Raw genomic sequence first — 15,476 nt, 5'->3', positions numbered from 1 at the left:
ATAGTCCTATAATTCCTATAATAACTACAACCTAAAACTTCTTACCTGGGAATATTGAAGACTCATGTTCAAAGGAACCACCACCTTTCATATGTTCTCATGTTCTGAGCAAGGAACTGAAACGTTAGCTTTCTTACATAGCACATATTGCACTTTTACTTTCTTCTCCAAAACTTTGTTTTTGCATTATTTAAACCAAATTGAACATGTTTCATTATTTACTTGAGGCTAAATGTATTTTATTGATGTTTTATATTAAGTTAAAATAAGTGTTCATTCAGTATTGTTCTAATTGTCATTATTACAAATAAAAAATAAATCAAAAAATTGGCCGATTAATCGGTATCGGCTTTTATGGTCCTCCAATAATCGGTATCGGCGGTGAAAAATCATAATCGGTCAACCTCTAGTAGGGACTGTAGCTCTGTTGCTATTGTGTGTGTTACTTGTGTGTGAGGTGGTGTGTAAGGTGGTGTGTAAGGTGGTGTGTAAGGTAGTGTGTAAGGTAGTGTGTAAGGTAGTGTGTAAGGTGGTGTGTAAGGTAGTGTTTAGCTGTGGTGTGGTGTGTGTTCCTTGTCAGTGTCTAGGGCAGTGTGGTGTCCTCGCTGTTCCTGCCCAGGCCCTAGCTAACAGATGAAACCGAGTGCGCCCTCCGTAGAGTGACCTCAGTGTGTTCTCCCGCCCCCTCGCTCTAGGGCTCCTTTGTCCTCTCATTGTCCCCAACACAACAAGCAGAGGAACCACTGTGGAACTCTATACATTCCTCTGATCTGATCCTCCTCACATACCCGCTGACAGGCCCAGAGCTAAAAGTGTGTCATGTCAGCCATCTCAGTACTCAGGAGAACCAGCTTCAACAGTAGTGGGCAGGAGAGCCTCAGAGAGCCTTACAGAGTCTCAGAACAGATGAATTGCATCTAGGCCGTCTCTGCACACTCATGTGTGTCCATCCAGTCACACTCAGGCTGTTGATACTGGTGTAAACACTTCTTGCACACACTTAACTTGTATAAGATTATGAAATTACTTGAATAAGTTCTCACATGCTTCATACAATCTATCAAATAAGACAGGTACATAAATTCATTAGACATACAGTATGATGCGAAGGTTCAATACTGTCACCACCAACAGAATGTGTTTTGAAGGGAAATGCCCCACGGTGAGACATTAGAGAGAAGCTTGCTTCATTTAATACATCTTCAACAGAGACAATGTCCCACAGCTGATTGCATTATCACTTCCCTGTGTTAACAGCATTGTTATGGTCTGGCCCTGCCTGCCATGCAGGACATTAGAAACATTCAGACTGATGAACAATGACCCGCCTTGCTTTTGTTATAGTTGGTAATTAGGAAACTACTGCCTTGACAGCAAAGCTGTTAAGCACCAAGTTTTATTTTGTTATTTATTTTGTTATCTGGCCACATTAATTCATCTGACTTGTCCATTTCCACTTTCTACAGTATATTTCACTCTCTAACTGATGTATTCAAACAGTAGAGAGAGAGAGAGAGAGAGAGAGAGAGAGAGAGAGAGAGAGAGAGAGAGAGAGAGAGAGAGAGAGAGAGAGAGAGAGAGAGAGAGAGAGAGAGAGAGAGAGAGAGAGAGAGAGAGAGAGAGAGAGAGAGAGAGAGAGAGAGAGAGAGAGAGAGAGAGAGAGAGAGAGAGAGAGAGAGAGAGAGAGAGAGAGAGAGAGAGAGAGAGAGAGAGAGAGAAAAGCATGTCAGTACCACCATGGCCCTTTATAAACAGTCCATCTTTGTCCCTGTTTTCTCCCCGCTGACGACCAGGCTCCACGCTGGGGCTCCCTTATAATTTGACCTCTCAAATAAGAATCTACTGAAATAATCCCCTCCTCCGCTCCCACTCCTCCGTCCATTTAAAATATGACTCAGGTCTTCAGGGATGCTCCGGCCGACTGGAGGGCAAATGCATTAGTTTTAGTTGAGACACCGACCAGTACGTGAACCGCCTGATATATTTAAAGCCAATTAGCAAGGAGCAGGGCAAGACGACTGCATCTGTTCATGAAGGCGGGATGGAGGGAGGGATGGATGGAGGGAGGGAGGGAGGGAGCCAGGGCACGGGTAGCTAGACTCTTGCTTTCCAGCACCACTGAAGGCAAATAGCATTTGATTGCCTATAGTAGAAAAAGAAACATCGCGAGGAGCATCACGTTCAGAGATATTAATGAAGTAGTCTTTAACACCACCGGGATGACCCTGCTCTTAGAGAGGTTAGGCAATGTTAAAGACACATTGGACCATTACTAGTCATATCCCTAACCTTCATTCAAGCTAAATGAATTTATGCTAGTTAAACAGGAATTTTTTATAGAATTATTCCCATTGCTATGGCAGGGGGCAGCACTGTTAGCTGCCTGTATTACCATAGCATAGACGAAGACCTACGGGTCGAAACGTTGTACAATAAAACTACGGGAACATTCAACAGTGTATCAATCTTTCTTTCATAGACTCATAGGAAAAGTACACTGCGTCGCTGATAGCTACAGTAGGCTAGTACTGTGATAGTGTGGTGATCTGGCAGGGTGCCACTAACAGTGAGCTTTTAGAAGAGTCCCTGTATGGTTAATTGGAAGCCCTGTGGTTAACAGCTCACACAGACAGGTACAAGCTGCACAGGCAGCTCAGCTCTCACTCACTAATTACAGTGGCGCTCCAGTACTGTGGACTCTGGTCCTGACTCTAGAGAGATACGTATGCATACACACACACACACACACACACACACACACACACACACAGCAATGGCACTGGAACAAAAGAGGGACAGACAGACAGAATGCCAGTGCCTGTGACTTTCTGAGTTTGAGCACATTCTCCCGGCCCTGTGTGCTCTGCTGGCTCGTGCAGAATTTTTAATAACCTCCTTTGATTAGAATCTCCCTCCAGCAGCTTATTTACGGCGGGATTTGGCGCAGGTTTAAAGGGCACTGGCCTTGGGCACTCAATTGCACTTCTATGAATCCAAATACGATGTCCTTGACACCTTGTATCCTGTTCCCATTTTGTACTATTTTTGTGCTGGCTGCAACAGATGAGGGGGTCCTTAAACCAGCTGTTAACCTGTGTCTCCCCCCCCCCCCCCCCCCCCCAACTCTGCAGAGTCGCTCCAGGCAAGAGGACCCAGAGCAGGCTCGGCTGAAACAAAAAGCTAAGGAGGTAAGCGCTGTGCTGGAGATCATTACCCTTGACATTTTCCCAAGACTTCAACATATAAATTTTTCATGCCTCGCTACATATGTAATGCCATTTAAAGGTCTGACTTAAAAAGTTGTAGGAATTATTTGTGCTGATTGATGTCCGCCTCGTTTGGAAAAGTGGTTTCTATAGAACAGACACACCACACCAAAGAGATCCTCCTCCTCTTTTCTCTCTCCCTCTCTCTTTTCTGGCTCCCGATAACCTTTTGGAGACTGCTGTTCATTGTGCATGGCTCTTTCAAAGAGATAGATTGGGGAGCCTATCAGTGTTGTGAATACCGGTTTAATATTCACCATAGCACTTTCTGTAGAGCCATTTGCATTGTAAAAGCTGATAGAAAAATGTTTACTGTCACAGTTATGTATACATTTTGGTTTAAAACATTGAAATGGCTTTGGCACTGTAGGCGCACAAATGGGAAATATAAAAAATATAGTAGGAAGCTACTGTGCTTATTTGTTCAATTATACAGCTACAGTGTCTTCAGAAAGTATTCATACCCCTTGACTTATTCCACATTTTGTTGTTACAGCCTGAATTCAAAATTGATTAAATATAATGTTTTTCTCATCCATCTGCACACAATATCCAATAATGACAAAAGTGAAAACGGGTTTTTGAATAGTTTTCAAATGTATTGAAAATTAAATACAGAAATATCTAATTTACATAAGTATTCTCACCCATGACTCAATACTTTGTAGAAGCACCTGACAGAGAATACAGCTGTGAGTCTTTCTGAGTAAGTCTCTAAGAGCTTTCCACACCTTAATTGCGCAACAATTTCCCATTATTATTTTCAAAATTCTCAAAGCTCTGTCAAATGGGTTATTGATCATTGCTTTAGAACCATTTTCAGGTCTTGCCATAGATTTTCAAGTAGATTTAAGTCAAAAGTTTAACTTGGCCTCTCAGTCACTGTCTTCTTGGTAAGCAACTCCAGTGTAGATTTGGCCTTGTGTTTTACGTTATTGTCCTACTGAAAGGTGAATTAATCTCCCAGTGTCTTGTGGAAAGCAGACTGAACCCGATTTCCTCTAGGATTTTGCTTGTGCTTAGCTCCATTTTATTTATTTTTTATCCTGAAAAACTCACAAGTCCTTAGCAATTACAAGCATACCCATAACATGATGCAGCCACCACAATGCTTGGAAATATGGAGAGTGGTAGTCAGTAATGTGTTGTATTGGATTTGCAGCAAACATAACATTTTGTATTCAGGACAAAATGTTAATTGCTTTGCCACATTTTTTGCGGTATTACTTTAGTGCCTTTAGAATATTTTTATTCTGTACATGCTTCCTTCTTTTCACTCTGTAAATTAGGTTAATATTTAGGAGTAACTACAATGTTGTTGACCCATCCTCAGTTTTCTCCTATCACAACCATTAAACTCTGTAACTGTTTTAAAGTCACCATTGGCCTCATGGTGAAATCCCTGATCGGTTTCCTTCCTCTCATTGGTCTTTGTGGTTTAATCTGTGTTTGAAATGCACTGCTTGACTGACGGATCTTACAGATAATTGTAAGTGTGGGTTACAGAGATGAGGTAGTCATTCCAAAATCATGTTAAACACTATTATTGTATGCAATTTTTACTTCTGAACTTATTTAGGCTTACCATAATGAAGGGGTTGAATACTTATTGACCCAAGACATTTCAGCTTTTCATGTGTAAAAAATTATATTCTAAAAACATAATTACACTTTCACATTATGGGCTATCGTGGGTAGGCCAGTAACCAAATAAATCTCAATTTAATACATTTTAAATTTACGATGTAACAGAACGTGGAAAAAGTTAAGGAGTGTGAATACTTTCTGAAGGCACTGTAGACCATGATAGATCTCTAGCAACATAGAGCTGCTTAGCCCCATTTCAATTCTATGTCCATACTAGTGTACCACTTAGTATGAAGCAATGTATTGGACATGCAATCCAAGTGGTATGGTATGGACATTAGAATGGGGATCTTCTCTCCTCTCCACTCTGCTCTCTGTAAAGAGATCATACACTACCACCACACCAGTGTGTGGTGAAGGGATGCCTTTCATTGGCTCTGTTCATTCGTTTAGAACTTTGAGACTAGATCTCAGCCTCCCCATAAGCCCTAGCTGCATATGCAAATGAGGCAGTGTAATAGGCTGTGCTGCGATAGGTTGGCCCCGGGGCGGTGTGATCAAAGTGGATCTCCTCCCCGTTAAGTGGCAGGCCGCTCATCATCTGGATGGAGCCAGATTATCTTCTGAGAAAGAAACGTGGCACGCGCACATTCTCATTTTCATTTTAGAATTTCAGAAGGAGCAGAGGGAGGGGGGGTTGGGGGGTGAAATTGTTACTTTATGTAATGTTCAGTGCGACAGTCAGGGAAGACACCACTACAGGGGGAATTTTTTTTCTCCACGTTTTTTCATCCCCCCCTTCTCTCTTTTTTTTGCTTAATGGCCGTCGTTTCTCAGTCCTGTGCCTCTCTGGTTTTCATCACCTGACTGGCTCAAGGGGACAGAGCTAGCTGTTTGTGTCACCACGGTTACCGCAGAGGGAGTCTGTCGGTGGCGGCTCCTTGTTCAGCACATCTGCACAAATTTCATCAGGATAATGAGGCTGAGCTGCTCTTCCAGGTGACTGATGGACGGGTGGACAATCCTGCCAACCCTCTTTCCGAAAATAATTTTCTACGACAGTTATATACTTGTTCCAAGGAATGTGTTTGAAATTGAGTTGGCGCTGATTTGTTTGTAAAGGCAGGTGTGGTATATGGGGAGGGAACAGGGAGGTGTTGGGGAACTTTATTGAGGTGCATACAGGTGAATTACACCCAGTCAGAGTGGGATGATAGAGACACACTACTCTGGTAGTGTGATGGCAGCCTTGGCCCCATGTGGCCTCTATCAGACCGCTCCAGTTTCCACCTCAACCTAATCCATCCCCCTTCCCCGTCAGCCTTCAGTACCGCCCAGGCAGATAGCAAAAGGCATAAGGCCTGTGTGTAGCGCCCCTGTTTCCTCCATTCAGAAACATTCGCCCAAAAGGTCAGATGGGCTATTTTAGAAATGCCCCCAGTGAAAATCAATGGCCAAAACGAGTATTCCTCATTTCTTTATTTTTTGGTCTGGTCTGTGTGCTCTGTCTGAAATCCCACTGAGGCAGGAGGTGAGGCAGTGAGAGAGGGGTGGGGGGGAGAGTGGACCAGACCTACATACATCACAGTGTCAGACACACAGACACACTGCGGCCATAGATTCATCATCAGAACGCCATCTGGAGGCAGGGAGAGAAGAGAGGAAGACTCTCTCTGGTCTAAACTCATCATCCCCAGGACCTCACATCCCACTGGGCACATCACGTCATTTCAACGTGGATAACTTGGTAATATTTGGTTGAGATGTTGATCAATGAGATTACAACCTATAGTCACCCAGTCAAAAAGACAGCCAAAAGTTAATTGATATTCCAATGTGGTATCACTCTGCTTTCAACCATCTAAAAGCACAACCAAATAAGATCACAACCAAATTCCAATGGAAAAACAATGTCTTATTTTTAGTTGTCACCCAAAGTACAGCATATCACTGCACGTTCAACCATTTAAAAGCATAACTAAGTTTAAAAGGGAATACAATGTTAGATATTTTGTTTTGTATTAATACAACCGATGAATGTGTTATCACTGTGCAGAACCAAACAACCTGGGCTGCAATTGAAATTACATAAAAAAGATATGGTGCAAGTGATCAATACTGTTCGACATTATTACAGCAATTGTAAAAATCTCCACAAACCTGCAGCGACCTATGCATTATTTTTATGAATACATAAGAAGACATTTTTAGTTACAGTCACCTCAATGAGGCCATGGATGTGTTACTCATTTTAAGGTTTAATGTTACATTAGCTTGTAAGAGATTTAAATATATTTAGGCAATTACAACAGTATTACAACAGTAATTTTGAGTTGTGGTTGGCTGACAACGCAAACAACATCAACATTTGAAGGAGATGTATCTACAGCTTGGATAGTTTCATCTGAACCACCGGCTTAATCCCATTCTGTAACTTTTATTTTTGGTTGAGTTGGAGATGGGAATTCAACCAACTATGTCATTTGTTAACTTGTCAACAAGTTAATAGGCTAAATGTATTGTATTTCAGAAGTGATATTGAAATGTGTTTGCTTGTCAATGCAATCAAATAATAACATTTGAAGGAGATTTATCTTCTGTTGGATAGTTTCTTCTCTGTGCCACTGATGTAGTCTGGCTTTAATTCCAGTTTGTCTACAAATGTCACGCCCTGGCCATAGAGAGGCTTTTAATTCTCTATTTTGGTTAGGCCAGGGTGTGACTAGGGTGGGCATTCTAGTTTCTTTATTTCTATGTTTTTGGCTGGCTATGGGTCTCAATCAGGGACAGCTGTCTATCATTGTCTCTGATTGGGAATCATACTTAGGCCGCCTTTTGCCCAACTGTGTTTTGTGGGTAGTTGTTTTCTGTATAGTTTATGCACCTTACAGAACTGTTTAGTTTTTTTGGGGGGTTAATAAAGAATCATGAACACTTATCACACTGCGTTTTGGTCCGATCCTCATTACGACAAGAGCCGTGACAACAAATGAATAATTGATATGTTGGATTTACATCTCCATCTCAACCAAAAATCTAAGTGAAAGAAAAGGACTAAATCAAATCAAACTTTAAATGCACTTTAAATAAAGTTTGATTTGATTTAGTTCTATTCTTTAACTGATGTGGTCACATTTATTTTGCTCTGTTAAACCTGCCCTTTGGAATGACTTCGATAGCAACAGTGAATCTGTTTTGTTTTTAAGTGGAGATCTCTCAACAATCGTTCTCATGATATCACATTGGTAATAGTCAGTGACAAATATCAAAGTTTATCAGGGCTCAGTTAAAACCCTGGATGGGAGGTCAAAGAGTACCTGTAGGTAGATCAATTCTCTTGTAGGAGGTGCTGCCCAGCCTATTGTTTTTTGTCTGAAAGTGGATATAACGTTGAAGATCTGACGTAGTTTTAAAGGTACAAATTCAACATATTTTATGCAAGGTTTGTCTATGTTGCAATTTGGTTACCATGATGACATAATCCTGTGGTTGAAATGTTACCCTCAAAATAAGAGTTGATGACTTTTTTCAAATTCAATGTATTTTTATTTTCCACATAGATTCCACATCACAATACGTTGACAAATAACGTTGAAACAATGTTTATTCAACCAGTTTGTTCCCAGTGGGATGGTTCTGGCTTTTAGCCTATGATTGGTTGGGAGGAGTCGGTCAAACGTCTGTCAGCTGATTGGGATAAATGGTTTCCCTTGAATTTGTTGCCTTTGTAAGGACAGGCTTTTATTTTGATGATGGCCCTTATCCTCCTAATTACATTCTTGATCAAACCAGCTAAGAAATGCAGGTCATTGATGTTTCGGGCCATGGCTTCAGAATCTAATTTGTCGAAAACCATAAATAATTCATGGTAAATGTGTTATTGGAAAAGCCCAATTATATTTTATACGCCACATGCAATGCCAAGGCTGAGTGCAAGCTTTTTGCTTCAGGTTTCCCACTAAATGAAACATATAGATAATTGAAATGGTTGTAAAATGGGTTACAGACTTATCACAGCTTGATACACCTATGATAAACTTCCTGGCAAAATAGGAATTGAAAGAGGTGAACTTTGGCATCATCAGGTGACATGTTGTTGCAGAGGAATATCAGGCGATGGACAGTTGGACACAGAAGCCTGTCTTTTGTTCCTTCCTCAAACACACCTGATTTTATATAATCAACTAATCACGGTCTTCAGTCTGGACATGATTAGCTAAGCAGGTGTGTTACTGCAGGGCTGGAATGAAAGCCTGCACGCCCAGCTGCTATCCAAGACTGGAGTTTTACATAAAGATGATCCTCCACAAGAATTGAACATAGCTAGAGTATTTAGAGGTATATCACTATACAGTTTATGTCTTTGACTATAAGGACTGTCAGTGAGACTGTTGTTAAGACAGCTCTTGGTTGCTCTGAATGACACCCCCATATCAGCATCACGAGCAGGGCCGTTCCAGGCCAGAGGGGGGATGAGAGGGTGTTGGGGTGGGGGTGTGAGATGTGGGAGCCCCTGTCTTCCCTTCCTCTCTCTTCTCATCCAGCCAGTCGGATCTGTGTCCTTGCAGCATTGCTCCACTTTACCTCAGAGTGATTTCAGACCCGTGTGAAACTGAGAGCTGTCCAATGGGAATCTCTCAGCTTTTTGTTAGAATAATTTTCCTCAAATATTTTTCCTCCTCAGGCGTTCAAAGGGAGTTTTTTCTTGCCTCGTTTGCACACCAGGATTGATCATGAAATATCTTGATCCACGCAGCAATGAATTCTGCCCTCGCTCAACTCTCAACCTTGTATGGCACCAATTAAAAGCAAGAGGCGCTATATGTACAGTATGTCCTAGCCAGATGCATAAACATCTACATACATCCACATAGTGTATTACTGGATTGACTTGGAGTCAGTAGCATCAACATGACATAGAAACACTGGTCAACATTTGTACATTTTTCTCTTCCCACCTCCATCAAGAGATATTGTAGATTTAGCCAACTTATTTTAATTATAACCTCTGGATGTAAACAATGTGCTCCAAGACATCATTGGCTCTAAGACACATGTTCATCATTTCCCAGCATCCCCCACAGATGACCAGGTCACATTTAGCCTGTAAAGGCGCTTGTGCAACAGGCCCCGTCATGCAGCGCTATTTCTCCTCTATTGTCAGAGGTGTCAGAGGACAAGGCTACAGTGCCATGCGTTTATTAGTGTTTTTGTGTCTGTTGTATCTGTGGTCCACGGCCTCTCATCGCGTGGCCCCACAGAACCCGCCATCGTACCCAGTGTAGAGCGCTCGCTGTTAGGCATGCTCACGGCTTAAGCCTGTCAGAATAATCACTATGATTATGAAGCCAGTTTGGGCTAGTTAACAGAGCGCTGACATTTGGTGATATACTGTAAGGACCAACACATGGCAGTAAATCTCTCCGTTTCATTGAACTTTTACGTTTGGCTTTTAAAATATGCTCTTTGAGAGTCTCTGTACATGGAAGATTGTGTTCTACTACAGGAAAAACAGTGAGGTTAAGTACCTCTGACCTCTTAGTGGTTATTACAAATGTGTATGTAGATACATGCAAATATCAGATATCCACACATCTTCTCAAATATTTCCCATTGTTGAAGGTTTTCATCAGTGTTGTTTGAAAGATCAAAGTGGGGCTATTTAATTGTTCATTTAATTATTTCAGAATGAAGATCTGTTTTGATGAACTCCTCAACATGCACAGCCTAGTCCACACTAGCACTATTTTTTGTTTTATTTGTTGCTTTGTTGTCTGGAGTTTCAACTTCTCTCAGTTTTTTTCCCTTTCTTTTTTTCCTCAAGACATATTATAAAGAAAAAAAATCACCAGGCTTTTAAAAATACCTTTGGTGTTCCTGTGTGTTTTGGAATATTACAAAGTCCTGTAATGAGAAGGAAAACAACAAAAAAGGAGATTTGCCTCAGAGGGAGATTGCAGCTCGTCTTCTCTTGTAAAAGAAGCCTGTAGGACCACTTTTTCTTTGTGCGCTGTAGCACTCCTTGGGACTCCAGCGACAGGGGAATTGGGTACGCTGAGCTACGCTCGTGGCGGGGTGCCAGCCAGCCTCCCTCCGTTCCCGGGATAACAGGGAGAGGAGAGGAGGCAGGATTGAGGACACGTTTCAATTAGGGAACAAACACCACACACACAGAGGAGAGAAGAAGAGCTAAATCTCGACCAGCCAGACTACCTCATATTCTCTTAACCTCTTTCCTTTCTAAACTGTACCTGCACTGGAGAACAATAGCTCAACCAGCCTGCCCCCTTTTTATTTGAGAAATGTAAGTTGTATAGAACTTCACAGGGGAAGGAAGAGGAGGGTAGTGTAAAAGAGAGGGGTCTTTCTTTGTGAGTTGATTCTCTAAGTGTGCCAGCTCTGCCCGCATGTTTCCATTAGATTGTCATGTTGGCTAATTAGAGAGCGGCAGCATGATTCACCTTGGTAATTAGCAGGACTTGCACACCACGTGCCTGGAGGCTAGTGTGAAAGAGGAGCCCAGCCTCAGAGCCCTGCAGTCTCCTCTCCTCTCCGCTGCCTGCCTTCTCTCTCTCTCTCCCTGCTTCCCCGTGAAGATTCTCTCTCTTCTCATCTACCTTCCACTTTTTTGATTTAGAAATGAATAAATCATTGCGATCGTTCTCGTCCTCTTGAATATCTGAGTTCACATCTTTTCCTAGATGCAAATGATACATGATCAATAGAAAGGTGATGACTGAATCTAACTCTTTAAAAAGAGAGGGGAAAGAAAGAGAGAGAGGGAAGACTGCTAGCCCAAGCACAGTCGCATGTAAAGGGAGACCATGTGAAAGAAGAACATTTCAAGTTGGACATTTTCCCTTAGATAAGCATTATTTTTAATGATCACCGCTTTTCCTGGCGCTTCCTTATAATGTTGCTGCTTGAATATGCTTATCGGTGATTTCTGGGTTCCTCTGTTTAAAAACTCCTATTCTTTAAAAAATATTCTACAAATGTTATTCTAAGGAATTAAAATACTATCTCTGTGGATGGGTTTTGGAGTGTGTTTTATACACAACCAATTTTATATACACAGTCTTTATACACGGTTTAATTTCTGCAAATAAGTTGCAAATAAATACGAACTGTGGGGGTCATGATAGTGGCCCTCACATAATGACCTTAGCTCCGGGGGGGGCTCATGGCGCTGAATAATTGGTTGTTGGCTCTGGAAATAGTTCTGACGTATCCATCCAGCTCAGGAGAAAATAGAACATGCTGAGACTATAACCAGGGTTAATTTCCATAGGTAACGTATACGTATAGTAAGTATGACAGCAAACAGATGCTTTCTTCTTCTCTCTATTTTATGGTGAAGAAAAACCTTGACTGAACTTCTTCAATGTGGTATTAATCACTGTACATGAATGTATTCATCGAGATAAGCATGTCTATGTATAATCCTTGGTTAATGCAGTGACTCATACCTACCTACAGTATGTGTGTTTACTCAGAATAAATACATATTGTGGTGCATAAAACATTTGTAGAAACAAAAATTGAAAGACGTTATTATTTATTTTCTTTCCTGTATCTATTTGGGATCATTTGTATCCAAATCCAGTTCAGTTAAAGGGGCGATCTGAGATTGCTACATCCATTTTTGACTTTTAAATAGATTATATACAGTGCCTTCGGAAAGTATTCATACCCTTGACTTATTCCACATTTTGTTGTGTTACAGCCTGAATTCAAAATTGAATACCTTTTTTTTTCTCTCAGCCATCTACACACAATACCCTATAATGACAAAGTGAAAACATATTTTCCAGAAATATCTAATTTACATCAGTATTCACACCCCTGAGCCAATATTTTGTAGAAGCGCCTTCGGCGTCAAATACAGTCTTGGGTATGTCTATCAGCTTTTCACATCTGGATTTGGGGATTTTCTCCCATTCTTCCTTTAAGATTTTCTCAAGCTCTGTTAAGTTAGATGGGGAGTGGCAGTGAACAGCAATCTTCAAGTCTTTCCACATATTTTCAATGGGATTCAAGTCTGGGCTTTGGCTGGGACACTGAAGGACTTTCACATTCTTGTTCTGAAGCCATTCCAGTGTTGTTTTGGCTGTATGCTTGGGGTCATTATCCTGTTGGAATGTAAATCTTCGCCCCAGTCTAAGGTCGCATGCCCTCTGAAGCAGGTTCTCATCAAGGATTTACCTGTATTTGGCTCCATTCATTGTTCCCTCTATCCTTACCAGTCTCCCCGTCTCTGCTGCTGAAAAGCATCCCCCATAGCATCAAATCAAATCAAATCAAATGTATTTATATAGCCCTTCGTACATCAGCTGATATCTCAAAGTGCTGTACAGAAACCCAGCCTAAAACCCCAAACAGCAAGCAATGCAGGTGTAGAAGCACGGTGGCTAGGAAAAACTCCCTAGAAAGGCCAAAACCTAGGAAGAAACCTAGAGAGGAACCAGGCTATGTGGGGTGGCCAGTCCTCTTCTGGCTGTGCCGGGTGGAGATTATAACAGAACATGGCCAAGATGTTCAATGTTCATAAATGACCAGCATGGTCGAATAATAATAAGGCAGAACAGTTGAAACTGGAGCAGCAGCACAGTCAGGTGGACTGGGGACAGCAAGGAGTCATCATGTCAGGTATTCCTGGGGCATGGTCCTAGGGCTCAGGTCCTCCGAGAGAGAGAAAGAAAGAGAGAATTAGAGAGAGCATATGTGGGATGGCCAGTCCTCTTTTGGCTGTGCCGGGTGGAGATTATAACAGAACATGGCCAAGATGTTCAAATGTTCATGAATGACCAGCATGGTCGAATAATAATAAGGCAGAACAGTTGAAACTGGAGCAGCAGCACGATGATGCTGCCACCACCATGTTTCACGGTAGGGATGCCGTTCGACGGGTCATGAGCTGCGCCTGGTTTTCTCCAAAAGTATATTTTTGCATTCAGGCCAAAGAGTTACATTTCTTACATGTCTTATCAGACCACAGAATATTTTGCCTTTCACATGCCTTTTCGCAAACTCCAGGCGTGCTGTCATGTGCCTTTTTCTCAGGAGTGGCTAATGTGCTGTAGAGACTCCATGACCAAGGTCCTTCCTGCCCAGTTGCTCAGTTTGGTCAGAGGGACAGCTCTAGGCAAAGTCTGGGTAGTTCCATATTTTTTCCCCAGATGTATGCCTCATCACAATTCTATCTCAGAGATCTCAGAGATCTAAGGACAGTTCCTTGGACATCATGGTATAGTTTCTGCTCTGACATGTACTGTCAGCTGTCGGACCTTAAAAATAACACCTAAAGGGTTTGTTTTAAATCTCCTAGACAGACAATCATGATTTCCTCACTCATTTATTAAAAGGAGAGCTTGAGTTAGCCACTGACACATGCTGTTAGGTGTGTTTCTTTCTAAACCATGCCCGAACAATTGAAATGGCCACAGATAGACTCCAGTCATGTTGTAGCGACACTTCAAAGATGATCAAAGGAAATCGGATGAACCTGAGCTCAATTTGGAGTGTCATAGCAGAGGGGTGTGAATAATTACTCTATATGAATGAGATATTTCTGTATTTCATTGTCAATAAATTTGCAAACATTTCTGAAAGCATGTTTTCACTTAGTCATTTTTTTTCACCTTTATTTAACCAGGTAGGCTAGTTGAGAACAAGTTCTCATTTACAACTGCGACCTGGCCAAGATATAGTAAAGCAGTGCGAGACAAGCAACAACACAGAGTTACACATGGAATAAACAAACATACAGTCAATAATACAATAAAAAAAAGTATATATACAGTGTGCGCAAATTAGGTAAGATTAGGGAGGTAAGGCAATAAATAGGCCATAGTGGCGAAATAATTACAATATAGCAATTAAACACTTGAGTGATAGATGTGCAGAAGATGAATGTGCAAGTAGAGATACTGTGGTGCAAGGGAGCAAAATAAATAAATAACAGAATGGGGATGAGGTAGTTGGATGGGCTATTTACTGATGGGCTATGTACAGGTACAGTGATCTGTGAGCTGCTCTGACAGCTGGTGCTTAAAGTTAGTAAGAGAGATATGAGTCTCCAGCTTCAGTGATTTTTGCAGTTCGTTCCAGTCATTGGCACCAGAGAACTGGAAGGAAAGGCGGCCATAGTAGGAATTGGCTTTGGGGGTGACCAGTGAAATATACCTGCTGGAGCGCGTGCTACGCGTGGGTGCTGCTATGGTGACCAGTGAGCTGAGATAAGGCAGGGCTTTATAGATGACCTGGAGCCAGTGGGTTAGGCGACGAATATGAAGCGAGGGCCAGCCAACAACAATTATGGGGTGTTGTGTGTAGATGGGTAAGAAAAACATCTATTTAATCCATTTTGAATTCAGGCTGTAACAAAACAAAATGTGTAATAAGTCAAGGGGTATGAATACATTCTGAATGCACATCGATTTTTGAAGAATATACAGTACCAGTCAAAAGTTTGGACATACCTACTCCTTTAATGTTTTTTCTTAATTCTTTGTTATTTTCTACATTGTATAATAATAATGAAGACATCAAAACTATGACATAACACATATGGAATCATGTAGTAACCAAAAAAGTGTTAAACGAATCAAAATATATTTAATA

At 41.5% G+C, this 15,476-nt stretch overlaps 1 protein-coding gene across 1 annotated transcript in view; it reads left to right on the top strand.

Moving 5' to 3' along the window:
* LOC110526966 (transcription initiation factor TFIID subunit 4) overlaps positions 1–15,476 on the top strand; it is a 111,294-nt gene that overhangs the window by 56,187 nt on the left and 39,631 nt on the right. Inside the window, exon 12 of the mRNA XM_036980974.1 lies at positions 3,132–3,188. Within this exon, the coding sequence (XP_036836869.1) occupies positions 3,132–3,188 (57 nt within the window). The remainder of the gene's footprint in view (positions 1–3,131; positions 3,189–15,476) is intronic.

The sequence above is a fragment of the Oncorhynchus mykiss genome, chromosome 6 (assembly GCF_013265735.2).
Source record: "Oncorhynchus mykiss isolate Arlee chromosome 6, USDA_OmykA_1.1, whole genome shotgun sequence".
NCBI classification, from domain to species: Eukaryota; Metazoa; Chordata; class Actinopteri; order Salmoniformes; family Salmonidae; genus Oncorhynchus; species Oncorhynchus mykiss.
The sequence above is the reverse complement of the archived record's forward strand: the minus strand, read 5'-3'. Positions and strand labels throughout refer to the sequence as shown.